At 38.5% G+C, this 16,993-nt stretch overlaps 1 protein-coding gene across 1 annotated transcript in view; it reads left to right on the top strand.

Moving 5' to 3' along the window:
* The window catches only part of LOC124403096 (protein CASP-like), a 139,462-nt gene extending 134,055 nt beyond the window's left edge, over positions 1-5,407 (top strand). The window contains exons 18-23 of the mRNA XM_046876686.1: positions 446-562; positions 862-945; positions 1,044-1,100; positions 1,734-1,814; positions 3,207-3,271; positions 4,518-5,407. Of these exons, the coding sequence (XP_046732642.1) occupies positions 446-562; positions 862-945; positions 1,044-1,100; positions 1,734-1,814; positions 3,207-3,271; positions 4,518-4,578 (465 nt within the window). The 3' untranslated portion in view covers positions 4,579-5,407. The remainder of the gene's footprint in view (positions 1-445; positions 563-861; positions 946-1,043; positions 1,101-1,733; positions 1,815-3,206; positions 3,272-4,517) is intronic.
* Positions 5,408-16,993: the final 11,586 nt, after the last annotated feature.

Raw genomic sequence — 16,993 nt, 5'->3', positions numbered from 1 at the left:
ACTGTATTCCTCAAGTCTATTTGTGTCCGTATCCAAGTCCACTCCCACCTGTATTCCTCAAATCTCCACTCCCACCAGTATTCCTCAAATCTCCACTCACACCCGTATTCCTTAAATCTCCACTCACACCCGTATTCCTTAAATCTCCACTCCCACCCGTATTCCTTAAATCTCCACTCACACCCGTATTCCTTAAATCTCCACTCGCACCCGTATTCCTTAAATCTCCACTGCACCAGATTCCTTAAATCTCCACTCACACCGTATTCCTTAAATCTCCACTGCACCCGTATTCCTTAAATTTCCACTCCCACCCGTATTCCTTAAATCTCCACTCCCACCCGTATTCCTCAAATCTCCACTCCCACCTGTATTCCTTAAATCGACTCATGTTCTTGTTTTCGGCCTCTGTATCCTTGACTCTCTCGTGATCCCCATCTCTCAGGAGAATCGTTCTCTGCAGCAGACTCTGCAGGCCCTGCAGTCAGAGCTGGACAGCCTTCGTGCCGACAACATCAAGCTGTACGAGAAGATCAAGTTCCTGCAGAGTTACCCAACCAGAGTGAGTCCTCAAACCTGCTGCTTCAGCATCTCACTTAATACCATGTAAACCACGTTTAGATCTGTAATACTGTGAGTTAAACTGTGGGTTAAGGTGAGTTAGAATCTGGGTGATTACCAGGGTGTATGCAGATGAGGACAATTAATGTTTTTCTCTGAGTGTGAGCTGTCTTTGGAGGGCTTTACAAATCAGCATCACGCTCCTAATACACTCATAAGCTTGGGGCTAACTTAATCGATTGTGCTGATTGTGTGTGTGTGTGTGTGTGTGTGTGTGTGTGTGTGTGTGTACGACTGTAGAGCGGAGGCAGCGATGACACTGTGATGCGCTACTCTTCTCAGTACGAAGAGAGACTTGACCCCTTTGCCTCCTTTAGTAAGAAGGTGAGTTTGGACTGAACACTCACGTGTTGAACCGATATCACCACAGAGTGTAACGTCTTGTTCACGTGATCTCTCATCTTGTTATTTTTTGTCTTCAGGAGCGTCAGAGACGATACCTGAGCCTCAGCCCATGGGACAAGGCCACCCTCAGCTTGGTTTGTCTCACAAATACACTAGCAAGACACTTAGTGCCTTAGTGATAGAAGGCCACATAGTGCCTCCTATCACGCCATAAGGGCATAGGCTTTCACTTCTGCAGCTAATCACATACACTATAGTAGTGAGCACCCATTGGTTGCCAGAACTGTATAAAAACCCACTTGTGTATTCCGTTGTCTTGTTTTTCTAATTTATTATATGGCATATTTACTAATATGACACCACCACCTCACCCTTGGCCTCAATTTGTGTGGAACTAGGTAAATATCTGGCAACCCTGCCTATAAGGAAAGTTTGATATCAGTTGTATTATTGATATACAGACAACGATTTCTGGACACCTGCCCATAAGATTGGTATGTGCCATTCCACATTTAGTTCCCGTTTTTGCTCTTATAATAACTTCTACTCTTCTGGGAAAATGTTCCAGATGATTTTGGCGCGTACATGTGGAGATTTCTACTCATTCAGCCGCAGTTAGTAAAACTGTAACTGTGTATACAGTTAAGGCATTTAGAATAACTGACCGATAAAATGCACACGTTCCAGCCAAACAGAATCATATATTCCGACAGACCATAATATAAATATGGACGACTAATATTCAGTGTGTGTGTTCTGTATTTCAGGGTCGTGTCATCCTGTCCAACAAGATAGCCAGAACTATTGCTTTCTTCTACACTCTCTTCCTCCACTGCCTGGTGTTTCTGGTAAAGAATAACACTTACGTTATATTATAGTCCCTTATTGATTACACTCATCCATTTTGTCTAAAGTAGCTATAAAGAAGCTAAAGCACCATGCAATGATCCATTCGAATGATTTTGGATTATTTGTGCACAGGAAAGTAGCAGATTTGACTCCTAATATATGTGTAATAATTATTATCTCAGTAGCAATAAAAGTGAAAATGATTTGGATCTGAGTCAACGATACATGAACATGAGCTGATTAACATTTATTGCATTTTTAGCATTTGGCAGATGCTTTTACCTAGAATTACTTTTTAATCTTATTTAAAGACCTGAGCGGTTCTGGGCTAAGGGCCTTGCTCAGGGGCCCAGGAGTGATAGCTTGGTGTGGCTGGGATTTAAACTCCTTTGGATATTAAGTCCAAAGTCCCTCAGATTTTTTAAGGATTTGAGGAAAAATGTTTTGACATACCCTTAAAAGTCTAAAACTCCCAGCCTACTAGCTGCTAGTTTTCAACACGTGTTTGTAAACATCTACAGTATGAAGATTTACTTTATTGGCATTGAAAGATCCTCCCTTATATACGAATAACAGCTTTACACACTCTTGGCATCTGGATAGTTTGATTCTACAAACATTCAGCTGAAACACTTTGCCATGTTTCTTGCAAAACTTGCCAACAATGTTTTCAGTATTTGGAGATTTCTTTCTGACCTCGTGATCCAGTTCATCCCAGAGCAGTTCAATAGGATTTAGGTGCGGTGACTGGGCAGCCAATTCCACGATAGATATCACTCCAGGCGAATGTTTGCTCTCTAAATAACGCTGAAAAAGGTTCAAAGTATGGAATGGTTGCCAAGTTGGTTTAGTTTTCCTTTCATCCAAAATAAGTCTTCAACCTTCTTTGCTCCAAAACAACCTCCTGTTCTCCGTCTTACACAAGTTTTTCTTCCAAAAATGTAAAATACGGCGGACTCGTCTGTAAACAGAACTTTCTTCCACTCATTGGTTTGTTGCATAGAAACAAAGGATGATGTTAGAACATGCACGTTTCTTAAACATGAAATATGTTTCCAAACGTTTTACAGGGAATGAAATAGCTTTCAAAAATAAGCTCTTTTGAAGTTTCTGCTACAAAATGCACCTCAGACTCCTAGAAATCTGTGCCAGATCGCTAATCATTCTTAATGAATGTGTAAGTAACCTGGAGCAACTGTTATGTCTAGACGGTGCCTTTGTTTGAATAATATGATGCATTTTATTGTAAACTCAGCAGCTTTATTGTATTCATTTGACAGACACCAGCAGATCTTTTCTGTAATTTTTGCACTTAAAAACATTAAGATGATCAATGATATGTAATAATATAATGATATAAGATGGAATATATGTTTTCTTTCTTTCTTTAGGTACTTTATAAAACCGCCTGGAGTGAGAGCATTGGCCGAGACTGTACTGCGTACTGTGCTAAGAAGTAAGTGTTTTCTCACACACACACACACACACACACACACACACACACACACACACTACAGCATAGTTCATATATCATTATAATTCTTTCAAAATTGCTAATACTTTTTATCTGCCAGTGTGTGTAAATTGTGTTGAATTTTTGGGAAACCCATTCTGATGTTATTGACACTTCTGGAGCACAGTCATGTTTTTCTACTTGGAGCATAGGGGAGACTCTCAGTCAGCTCCCAAGTTCTCAAGATCGTCAATTGCTATCTCGTGTACATGAGTTTCGGACCCTGGCTCTGTACACTCTGAGACAGAGATGAATCAATTTCCGTCGATGTGTCTGCATCCTCGTGTCCTAAAGTTTATCACTAACAGAAGGATGAAGCTTTTCATCAGTCAGTGTAAAAAAAAAACCTAGACATATAAATTGTCTAGGTTTAATTAAAAATATTTAATTAACAGTTAATTAAATATTTTATTACATCTCATAAATTTGTTCGATTGTTCGATACACTGGTATCTCTGCCATGGTATATGGTATGGTATGTATGTAGTACTGTGTATGTATATAATATTGATATATATATAATATGTCATCAAAAATGTGATACAGACACACACAAGATACAGAGCTGATCATGAAACTTTCTCATACCACCTCGTATCTGTAGATAAATTTGGCTAAGAGTTCATTCAAAATTTTTTTCTGGCTGAGTGCTTAAAATGTCCGACTCTCTGATCACTACGCTGACTAGTGAACAAGGGAGCAGATTGAGACACACAAACAGATCATCAAGTCGGTTCTTAGTAGAAATATATTGAGTGTGAGTGCTAAGTGTGATCGTCCACATTTCCATCCACGCTTGTTGTCTTTGATCCATTTGACTTGGACTTGAAGGAAGAGATAACTTATCATGAGTGGTAAAATGTAAGTCTGCCTCTAGTGGTGAAGCATGGAACTACAACTAAATGGGACTCCTCTCCTACATCGATAGCATCCTTCCTGTTTGCAGGATGTTTCAAAATTGCTTCAAGCTCACAGCTTAGCAACATGATGGACTGAATATTGTCTTCAGCAGCAGAGATGACATCATTGGCAGTATCCAGTTTTACCTCAAATGAAAGACACGCACAATCCTGCCCACCTCCCAGGCCGTCATGCATTTTCATTATCGACTAGTTATAAATAGAAATTTGGATGAATGTGTAATCTCTTTCCTGTTCCCTTCCCCTCCATTTCTCTGTCCATCTTTCAGGTACTCGGACCACCTGCACCGTTTCCACGAGAACGGGGACAACGGCGACATCTGGCAGTGACGCAGCACGAGATCACATTCAAGCTGACGGGCTTCACGTATTTCTCTTCCACTCAAATACATTAGATTAAGACCTTGAATTACTACCATATATTATCTAAACAATGTTAATCAGACAACCTCTTTAGCTTTAAGATTTAGCTTTCGATTTCTGCTCAAATGGCGATTAGAGCCACTAGAGGGCGCACTTGGATTTGCAAGCGACTCGAGACACTCCTAATGATTATATTACAGTAGAAATAAGTATAAAGGAACGTTTGTGTGTGCATGTGAGCTGATCCATACATCTAATCAAATCTGCTTTAGTCTACAATGGGGACCATGTCGGAATTGTATTTTTTTTTCTTTTTTTCTTAAAACACGAATCCATACGTGATATGCATGTATTTGACACGGTTTAATCCTCATGCGGTTATATTATCATTAAAACATTTAGCAATATTATATGATTTTTTCTTCTATTGCTTTGAATCCCAAATTCGTGAAATAATGAACAGGGTATGGGGTTATTATGGTATGTATTTAAATTCTATGCACAAGCTTATTTAGTAGAGAAGAATAAATAAATTACGGTGGTGGAAAGTTGAACCTAATGAATAAATAAATAGAGTTTTAATTAGAGGAAATGATTTGTTGGGAGATTCTTATACATTTTGTTTATAGGGTCAGTAAGGAATATCTGAGCGCTCTCAGGCTTCATATCATCTCCTTATCTGTTTTGAACACCATGTTAAGATCTGAAATGAATCCTCTATTCGATTAGTGCTGTGTTTGACATGCTTCTGCTTTTTTTCCCTTATTAACCTAATAAAACTGTCCAGCATCCACAATGGGGCAATTGTGTGTCTTTTGTTGTTGTTTGTTTTTTTTATAAATCTTTGCGCATTAGTACACTATATGTATAACTATATACAGTATTTATTTATATATGACTGTAAAACATTAAACATTAGACAATCCATCAACAGGCAAACATCAGACAAAACCTAATCAGACCTTTACCAGGCAAAACCTCATTAGGGAACATCACCAGACAAAACCTTATCAGACTTATCAACACCAGACAAAACCTCATTAGACTTATCACCAGATAAAACCTCATTAGGGAACATCACCAGACAAAACCTTATCAGACTTGCCATCACCAGGCAAAACCTCATTAGGCAGCAACATCAGACAAAACCTCATTAGACTTATCAATAGATAAAACCTCATTAGGCAACATCACCAGGCAAAACCTCATCAGACTTATCACCAGACAAAACCTCATTAAGCAACATCAGACAAAACCTTATCAGACTTACCATCACCAGGCAAAACCTCAACAGACAAAACATGATTAGAAAAACCACCACTAGACAAAACCTGATCAAAAAACTATCTTTAGACATATTAGACAAAACATCAGATTCAACATCAGACAAAAGATCAACAGGCAAACCATCATCAGAAAAATATCAGACAAATCTTCAACAGACAGCAACAAACAATAAAAAAAGAACAAAATAAACCCCAGTAAATGGAGCTCATGTCCTCTCATGCAGCTACACAGCTATGAACCTGATTCACGACAGTAACTGTCTCTATCTGCAGTGCCTCGTCCTCTGGAGCTGCATTAGAAAAGCTCCAAATATGGTTTGTTTAACTTCTGAGGATCATAAGACACTTTCCATAATCATGTCCTGCTTTCCTCTATGTTTATTTCAACTCTTCACAAAGATCATCATTTTTATTCCTCTTTTTCAGTTGAATAAGAATGTTCACTAGTGTTCATACTGAGACGGGGATTAGTTTAATCCAATCGTAGGCAAAGACTAACACTAACATACACATTGAAAGGAGAAAGTGTAGAAATAAATGATGCTTTTTTTTAATCATAAACAACCAGCATTGCGTGAACACCAAGTGATGTTTATCTGAGGAGGTAATCAGGCTTCGTTGGTTCAAGCTAAAAAATATCAAAGGTAACATTTACCTAACTTTTGTCTATATATAGACGAACGTTTGTGGACACCTAATTATAAGATTTATTTTTTAAACATCTCACATTCGGTCCCCATTTGCTGTTATAAGAACCTCCACTCTTCTGGGAAGATGTTCCACTAGATTTTGTTGTGGAGATTTGTGCTCATTTAACCCCAAGGGTGTTCAAGTGCTGATGTAGGTGAGGGCCTGGGGTGCAGTCAGGGTTCATATTCATCCCAAATGGGTTTAAAGGGTTGGAGCTTTTCTGCACAGTGGCATCGTCATGCTTGAACAGGTCTGGGTCTCCTAGTTCATGTGAAGAGAAAATTTCATGCATCTACATCCAAATACATCCTACACAATTGTGTGCCTTCAACTTTGGGAAAGAACCGCACATGGCTGTTCAGGTGTCCCAATACTTTTTTCTAAATAGTGTTTTTTCATTCATTCTGCCTGCAAACAAATCACAGTTTCATGTTAACGCTCTAGTTATAATATACAGCTGCTTATGGATTGAAGGTGATCCTGATAATAAACTAATTCAAAACTCATCATATAATTATTGATATTGAATATCAGGGTTATTTTGAAAATGTTTGTAAAATCAGTCGACTGTGTCGGTGCTTCGTAACAGTAATAACCGATTTGTTGTGTGGACGTTCTACAGCGTTAAATGTAATTGAAAATGGATAAAAAAAAAACCTCATTACGAGAGGAACGCGACTTTCAACACGTTTTTGGCAGCGGTTATTTACTGATTAGGTTCCTGTAACAGGACGTCCTGTTGTGTTGTATTCTTTACTTGGCGTCTGAGTCTTGATGAGTTGAAGAAGCCGCCAACATGTGAGACATGAGACATGAAGACAAATACTGTTAAGTGTCTTTTGAAGAGCAACACATGGTGCTTTTTTAGCTTTTAGCATTTTGTATTCTCGTGTGTCTCTCATGCATTGTTAGCTAATATAAAATAAAGTGCACACGTGCAACATTGAGTGCACAAGAAACAAAGCACAACAAGACAAGGAGACTGTAAACACAGTGACTGTACAATAGAGACGGAGACGCTGTAGTGAAGTGAAATATCTCTAAATAAATACTGTAAATATAAACATGCAAACAGAAACTGTGCAAAACAGGCAATTTTTGTGCAAAATAATTTTTTACCATTGATGTAAACACCAGTCCAGTTCCTTTCAGGAGTCTGATAGCTTGTGGAAAGAAACTGTTACTGCTTCAGTAACGTTTTCCAGATGGCAGGAGAGTGAAGAGTGTGTGTGAGGTGTAAAAGAGCACCTGAAAATCATACTTGAGTAAAAATATAGGTACATTAATGCAAAACTTACTCCATTACAAGTTCAAATTCATCAATTCGAATATGAGTTCTGATTTGAACATTTCTTTACTCAGTATTTTACTCATATTGAACATAAGCTTAAAGATGCACCAGTCCTCAACACCAAGACACGTGTTAATGCTAAGCAAAAAAACGTCTTACTTATTAAAATCCCCAACATGTCGTCAAATAAAGACATTGTAGTAAAGCGATCTTTCAAAAAGGCAACTTCAATTGACAATTTTTTGTATTGAGAATGAGAGAATTGGGGATTGCTGAGCTTTAACGACATTCAACAGAGGGGCGAAATGTAAATGATAGCAGTTTATTAAAATAAAGTGGAGAATGTAATGTGTAATGTAGTTGATTAAAGAGTCAAAGTTGCTTATATCTTTGATTGTCAGAAAAACTAGAAAAGGAGCTAAAACATTGCTTAAGTCAAGTCAAGTCAAGTCAAGTTTATTTGTATAGCGCTTTTCACAACAGACATTGTCTCAAAGCAGCTTTACACAAATCAACAGTGATGGTGAATGGTGTGCATTTATCCCTGATGAGCAAGCCGTGGCGACTGTGGCAAGGAAAAACTCCCTTAGATGTTATGAGGAAGAAACCTTGAGAGGAACCAGACTCAAAAGGGGAACCCATCCTCATCTGGGTGACATCAAGAGTTTGATCATAAATCTTAATCTGTGCTTAAGTACAGTAACGAAGTACGTTTACTCAAATACTGTGTGTGTGTGTGTGTGTGTGTGTGTGTGTGTGTGTGTGTGTTGGTGTGTGTTGGTGATGCTGGTGGATGCAGCATGTTGAGTAAATGTCCATGATGGAAACAGGTTGTGTTCACCGATACTGACGTGAGCGTGTGGAGTAAAAAAAGCGAGCGTGTCCTTCACAGTGTTGTGGTTCTGCTCACGGCAGGGGGCCTGTAACCGCAGGAGCTCTTTGGACGCGCCTGAATAATTCATGCGGTCGCCTTTTAACGCGTCTCGTCATCCTGAGCTTCTGCACCTTCATTAAAGAGTAAAGAGTGCACTATGCTGTACATATAAACACTCTCTCTTTCCTTCTCTCTCTCTCTCTTTCCCTGTTATACTGTTTACCACATTTAGCCCTGAGTCTTTTGTTAACCTGTGGGAGATGAAACCAGGTCATAAATGCAGGAAATGGAGAAGAGCTGCGGATGAGGCCATGTTTTTTAAACGGCCTCAACAAGCAGCTCTGCTAACAATCTCAGGGTGTGGATTAGCACACTTAGCTGACGCACACCTACGCAGGAAGCAGTAGCGTTGATCAATTAGCGTGTTGTTTTCGCAATGCATGTGTTAGCAGGTTATAGTTAGTAGCGTAGTTCTATAGTTACCTGATCACAAGTCTGAGAATTAGTGTTTATTCAGCCACAAGAGAGCTCATGAGATCAGGATCTCCATGTTCCTGCTTTGTGGTAACATTTTGACTCACGTATGAAGGTTGTGTGTGTCGATAAACAAATCGGCCACATCGAGTGTGTACGCTTTGTGCGAAAACAAAGCATCAAACACAGAATGCAATAAAACGAGCACGTAATAAAGCTTGAGCTCATTTCTTTTAGATTGTACATTGTAAAGTGAAATCCATCATGGAGCATTTATTTAAGCTGCGTCTCCGTACATCCATATCACTTCATCATACACTATATAGACAAAGGTGTGTGGACGCCTGAGCAGAAGATTAGCATGTGGTTTTTGTGCATCCCATCCCACATTTAAGTCCTTTTTCCTGTTATATTAACATACAATCTTTTGGAAAGTTGTTCCTGTAGATTTGTATAGGATCTGTGCTCATCCAGAGACAATAAAGAAGAGTAAGTAAAGTCAGAGGTGAGGAGGTCTGGGAGTTCCCACATGCAGAAAGAGACTCAAAATGGTTGGAAATTTTTTTTTTTATTATTATTATTTTAAATGTACAAAAAGCACAAAAATATATAACAACCTCCTCAGGAATTCAGGCAAGTCTTTTTCTGGGGATGTGGCAAATAATAACAATTAAAACATCTTCACAGAAAAAAGCAGAGCAACAGATAAACTCAGAAACAAGGACTTCAACCATGTACTTTAGAAAAAGACAGAGACTCAGAAAAACAAACCCCAATTAACAGACTACAAAAAATAAAATAAAATAAAATAAAAATTTGGGAAACTTAAATACAAAGGACTCAGGTGGAAACAATAAGAGATTAATGAAGTGCACAGGAACGAAATGGTGACATCTGGTGGTAAAAATAGGGAAAAACAACGAAACGAAACAGCTGGATCCTCCAGATCCTGACACTGTACAACATGATTACAGACATAAAAACAATAATCACAGATGGCGGTGGTTTATGCCTTTAATTGCATAAATGCAATTTTTCACACAATTTTTTTTTCCTTTTCCACATTTTCCTTTTTTCTGGTCACAAGTTTTCCCTTGACGGCAAGTGAAATATTACCGACGTCCTTCAGGAAAACCCCCAGGTTCTCATTGACCCCTGCTTGGTCTGGTCGCTGTGGCAACAGCACTTCCCGTCTCATCACTATCTTCTACATGATGCTGGAAGACGGAGTGAGGATGAGTCATTAGTCCATGTGACCTAGATAAACCAATCAGAGGCTCAGCTCGGCCTCCCCAGGCCCGGAGAGAGCACCGGTGTTAAACCACCCATGAAGCTGAAGGAGAGACTTTACTCTTCAAACAGCTCCATGCTGCACAAGTGTGTGTGTGTGTGTGTGTGTGTGTGTGTGTGTGTGTGTGTGTGTGTGTGTGTGTGGGTGGGTGTGGAGTGAGACAGTGGCTGACACCCTCAACCTGCTGTGCTGTGTGATGTGATGTGATGTGATGTAATGGGATTGGATGTATTCAGCTGTGACCGCCTGGATGATTTCATGTTTTTTTTTTTAGAGATTAAAAGGTTTTTTAAAATATATATTAGGTTATAAGTATAAAATGATAAAACTGAACCAAATCAAATAATTATACAAAAAAAAAAAAAAAAAAAATAATAATAATAATAATAATATAGTCAAATAATTATTGATTCTTAGGAAATCACAAAAGAAGAATGAAGAAATTCAGATCAAAATGAAAAATAAATATAAAAAAAAAATAAAAAGTAGTTGTTTCATCATTTCTTTTATATTTAATTATATCATATTTTGTCAAAAGTATTTATATTTATTATCATAATTATAATTATGATAATAAATATATCACTTTAATGACTAGATATTATAAAATTAAATATACAATCTATTTTTATCTATAAAATATAGAATAATTAGTCATAAATTACAATAATTAAATAAATAATACAAATTATTATAAAAAACAAACTATAATGCAACAGCAATAAATAATGCAATAAAGAACAAGCACAAAATGAAGACTTTTTTATGATAAGAAAGAAAGAAAGAAAGAAAGAAAGAAAGAAAGAAAGAAAGAAAGAAAGAAAGAAAGTAAGTGTTTAGAATCCTGTTTCTGATTACAGTAAAATAATGTTGGAATTTTTGTATTTGTATTGTACTTTAAATGAATATCTGCTCCTGCTCAATACATGAGTGGAGGAGGAGGATGATGAAGATTATAAAATAAAGCAGGATTCCGTCGCTTGAAGATGCTCTGCTGTATGGACATCTAGAGGAAGTTCATTCCACCACCTCGGTGCCAGAACAGAGAAGAGCCTTGAAGTGTACTTACCTCTCGTTCTGAGAGAAGGTGGTAGCAGTCGAGCAGTGCTGGAGGATCTCAGACAGCGTGGTGCAGTGCGAGATGTGATGAGGTCTCTGAGGTAAGATGGCGCTGGTCCATTTTTGGGTCTTGTAGGCAAGCATCAATGTTTTGAATCTGATACGTGCAGCTACGAGAAGCCAGTGAAGGGAGCGGAGCAGTGGGGTGGTGTGGGAGATTCAACACAAGTCATGCAGCTGCGTTTTGGAGCATTTGCAAGATCTTGAGTGAGCTGGTATAGAAGTCTGTCCTCAACCTTATTGAACATAACGGATTGGAACACTGACCTCCTCACCCAGACCTCCTTACCTACATCAGATACATAAAGGGTTGATATTAGTGAGAGCAAGCTGGAAGTTAAAGCCCACCCACTCCACTATTCCAGTGACCGAAAACAGTATATGACCTATACTAAAAGATTATAAGTTCAATATATGTGTGTATGTTAAATAATACTGCACATTTATATACTGTTGGTCCTTTAAAACCAAACTTATGAATTGAGCTCGAAGCTGACAATCGGACAAGTGGCACTTCATCTTCCATCCCTCCATCACACCTCCCCTTCAGCTCGTCCCCTTTCAAGTAGCATCCTGCATCCTCTAATGAGAAGGTGTAATCCATCGACCCTGATGATCCCAGGAGGCCAACCCACCACTTCAGCGCACCAACTTGGCAGAAGATGCTTTCGTTTTCCACAGTGGGTGTGTTTGCGGGACGTTCCGGCGGCTTTTAGAGAACCGTACAAACCTTCATGAAGTGAGAGGAGACTGTAGAGTGACCTCAAAGTAATTGGATGGATTCAACTGGTGCTAAGTGGTTGCCATGGCTTCGTGTGTGTGTGTGTGTGTGTGTGTGTGTGTGTGTGTGTGTGTGTGTGTGTCTTCCTCCCCCTCCTTCTGGAAAGATGTCAGTCCATTTCTTCCCAAAAGATCAATAAGGTCTTATGGAGGTTTGACAGAATCGGATTTGCTTGTTTGTTTGTTTGTTTGTTTGTTTGTTTGTTTGTTTGCTTGGGTTTTATCCATTTTCATATTTCGTCATCAGGTCATATTTATCACATGATGTCGTGTAGGAAGATATCGAGTCACTTCAGGTTATATTGTATCTCAACGTGCTTTTTGACATTAAGTTCATATTTTTTCATGTCCTGTCACAGTAAGTCATATTGTATGTCGTCATATTGTTATATCGCATCACATATCGATTCGTTGTGTCATCATATGAAGTCATGCAGTATCCTGTTATGTCATCTCCCATGTTATTATGCAGTACCGAGTCGTATTGTGTCGCATAATGTAGTCATGTTGTACCACTGTGATACATTATTTCATGTGGAATCAATTCATGTGGAGTAAAGCTACTGTATTTTTCAGCCTATAAGCCGCTACTTTTTTTCCAAATTTCCGAACAGAAACGAAAAAACGCACCTCACCTGTGTTCTGAGCTGCACGGCATCGGGAGAAAAAACCTTTTTTTAAACGCACGACGATGCCAAAAGATAAACTCTCGAGAGAAATAGTTGTGAAAGGAAGGAGGAAAACAGTGAACAATGACTTTCTTGGTCGGCTACTGTTTAGATACAAGCCGTTGTAACACGTTGAGTCAGGGTGAAGGGAGAGCTCGCTAACTCCAGTTACAACAGAAATCATATAAGCACAGACAGGTTTCCAAAACTCGTGCTTTTTATTTTATCTTGGCAACAGCGTTACGGGTTAGTCAAAGAAACTTAGAAATGAGCATCAGAAAATAATAAGGACATATTCCTTAGTGAAGGACACACACGCAGTAATAGCGGAAAAATGCAGTGACATGATATTTCCAAAATACCGCTATGCTCCTAAAGGAAGCGCAACATATTTCACCCTTGTGTCTTTTGGTAAAGCCTGTGTAAAGTTCATTAGTGTAGACACCTGCGGCCTATAGAGAGGTGCGGCTTGTTTATGTTCAAAATTAAAATATTTGCTTATATATGGGTGCGCTTTATAGTCCGGAAATTACGGTATGTTTGTTACTGTACTGTATTTTTTTTCTCTACTTTCTAGTTTTACAGAGGATCAAAGATTTACACAACTTTGACTCTCTAAACTACATTTATGATTCAATTTATGTCATTTTAACCCACGATATTTAAAATGAATTTTTATTTTTGATTGACTTGTTTGATCTTTGTTTCATTCTGGCATGTTGAAGATGCTGTTGTGTTGGTTAATGCCGTGTTTCTGTAACATGTGTCTTGGTGTTGAGGACTAGTGCATCTTTGAGCGTACGTTCAATATGAATAAAATACTGAAATACTGTTCAAAACGAGATCCTGTAAGACTTTTACTCAAGTCATATTGGAATTGGAAACTTTTTTTACTTGTAATGGAGTAACTTTTACTCAGGTATTAATTACTCAGGTTTTCTTTAGACCTCTGGTATTACGTGTCTGTATCTTACACTTATATCATACATCGTGTCACATCACCTATTACTACATGTCTTTCTACAAGTCCTATTAAATGACATTTCAAGCACACACCTGGGCAAAATATAACAGAACAAGCCCAAAATAGCAAAAAGTGAGGCATTACTGCTCTTCACAATAAATCGTTGTTTGGAAAATGATAAAAAAATTAAACAATCGCTACAAACTGAGAGATTCACTTTTGATTCACATGCTGATTAAAATGTTGGATGTACAATTTTGTGTTGATGTAAATCTCAACATCAGGATCTCCATCACTGTATTTTGTCCTCTTGTCACGTGTGATAATGCGATTTCCTCGCCGTCGTTCTCCACTTCATTGCAGCATCTTAGAGAAAAACGTATTTCTATTTTCTCATCCATGAAATGGATAACTCGCTCAGCTCCTGGGGGAAAACCTAGCGTATTGATGTACGCACTGCCTGTAAAGTTCATAAAGATCGTCCTGATCTCCATCAGACATCCCCCATCCTGTGAACTACCCCACTCTATTTTTGACCACAAAAACATGCCGTTTGCTTTGACTTTGTCCTTCTCAGATCACGCTGTGTCTTTGAGAAGGCCATCTCTCAGACCACACACAAACACACAAACACGAGATGTATTTATACGATTGTGTAAAGACCCCGACTACGCCGTGGCTGTAAATACGAAGGTATCTGACGTGTAACCGTGTGACGAGAAAAACATACGAGGCAATAGAACAGACCCTGGGGTGGGTTGATATTCCTCCTTCCTCCTACTCTTGTCCCAGCTGGCCTCGTCCCTTCCCCCATCTCAGGATATTGTATTAGAAACCACGGCGTGAGAAAGCGTGAGGGGGTGACGGCTATTCCGACACTGCTAGATTTCTCATGTGTGTGAGGCTCCCAATCTGTTTAATCGAGTCAGTTTAGATAGAAGAGATCTACAAACAGATCACAAAGACGTCGCTACGTAAATGACGTTTCTGTTTTTTTCCTGTGTATAACGTTCTAACTGGATTTAGTCCTAACACCAAACATTATAATCTTTAAATCAATTACACTTCTGTTGTCTGTCCACTTGGGTAAACGTTGTACATTGATTGATGTGTGTTCTGTTTTGTCCAAACTATGTTTGATTTCACTTTCAAAGTAAAAACCAAATTCTTAATCCCATTCATGACCCCCATGCGCCAAACATTGCTCATGAAGCGATACAGATATGTCATGAAGACATAGACCTCTTTCCACAGACACTTGCTCTCATCAATAGACTGTACGAAGCTACCATCCCACCATCCCGGCTAGAAAGACACTGAGATATTTCATGCCCGGGGTGAGAAACCTGTGGCGAAGGCTAAAATTTTATTCAATTCAAGAAAATATACATCTTAAAAACACATTGTGAGCAGTGGAATTAAGGACAGAGAGAAAACTGGGGTGGTTTTCATCATCCTTTGTGAGATCTTTATTCGATTAGATGATGTGATTAAGATCAGAGGTCTTTTAAAGATATCATTATAGTTTCTTTTTGTCGGCAGCAATCCATTTTTTCTTAAGATCCAACATACACAACAAACATAGTTAGTAAACAACTAGCAGTGAAATCTATCTATCTATGTATCTATGTATCTATGTATCTATGTATCTATCTATCTATCTATCTATCTATCTATCTATCTATCTATCTATCTATCTATCTATCTGTCTGTCTGTCTGTCTGTCTGTCTGTCTGTCTGTCTGTCTGTCTGTCTATCTATCTATCTATCTATCTATCTATCTATCTATCTATCTATCTATCTATCTATCTATCTATCTATCTATCTATCAAGTGCTCGTGTTAAGAAGTCTGATAGCTTGTGTGAAGAAGTTCCTCCTAAACCTCTCGGATTTGGCTATCAGACAGCAGAAGATCTTGCCTGATGGCAACGGACTGAACAAAGAGTATTTCTGATGTAACCCCCAGGCACAACAGCACCGACTGTGAGCTCTTGTGAGTAATGGGGAATGGCCCAGAGATCTGATCTCTGGTTCTCCTAAACAATGGAAGTCTGGGCAACACGTTGTGTAACGTGATTGAGGTTTGTCACATTGCTTCCTGTTTTCTTATGAGGGTTTTTGGTGTATAAAAGCAGTATGCATTCAAGCCCACCTTAGAGAAGAGCACAGGTACGGGTAGTTCCCAACTTACGATGGAGATGCGTTCTGATGACTCCATGGTATCTTGAAAATATGGTCGAGACATGGCCTAGCCTAAACAGAAATCTTAAAGTGATCAGTATGCGGTAGTATACTGTAATTTGTTCATAATTTAACAGATTAATGTACATAATTCAGAAAACTGATAAATGTACAGATCTGTATAAACTATACAGTATATATGTTTGTGGAGGCTGGAGAATATACTGATGCATTTGCCTGGCAAGCAAAACTTAAAGTATTTTTTTTACAATTTTTTCCGATATATTGCTGTCGTCATCGTAAAATAGAAAAAATTGTAATACAAAAAATCGTAACCTGGGGACTACCTTTATACCTGGATAAAAAGAACCCCAGATCGGTCCTGTCTCATGTGGACTTTATCAATGTAATAATTTTATTTGTATTTTATAATTTTTCTATCAATATGCAAATCGGAGCAAATTTCACACACCAACACACTCCGAACTCTGAATAGACCAAATCTACTTGGCATGGATTTGCATCCTGGAATCTGAAAAATATTTTTTATGATGCAATAACATTTATTAATAACTATTAGATTTTCTGGAACGTCCAGATATATCTGAAAGAGTACACACAAGTAGGACATGTCCACCAAGTCTTGAATGAGACATAGTAGACTTTTCTCTAGTGTCCTTTCCAGATTTGGCTGTAATCCGAAATCCAACCACGTGACAAAGACGCGTCTGATTCGCGGATGGACAGAAGAGGATTGGGACGC

The sequence above is a fragment of the Silurus meridionalis genome, chromosome 20 (genome assembly GCF_014805685.1).
Source record: "Silurus meridionalis isolate SWU-2019-XX chromosome 20, ASM1480568v1, whole genome shotgun sequence".
NCBI classification, from domain to species: Eukaryota; Metazoa; Chordata; class Actinopteri; order Siluriformes; family Siluridae; genus Silurus; species Silurus meridionalis.
Note: the sequence above shows the minus strand (reverse complement) of the source record. Positions and strands in the feature narration are given on the sequence as shown.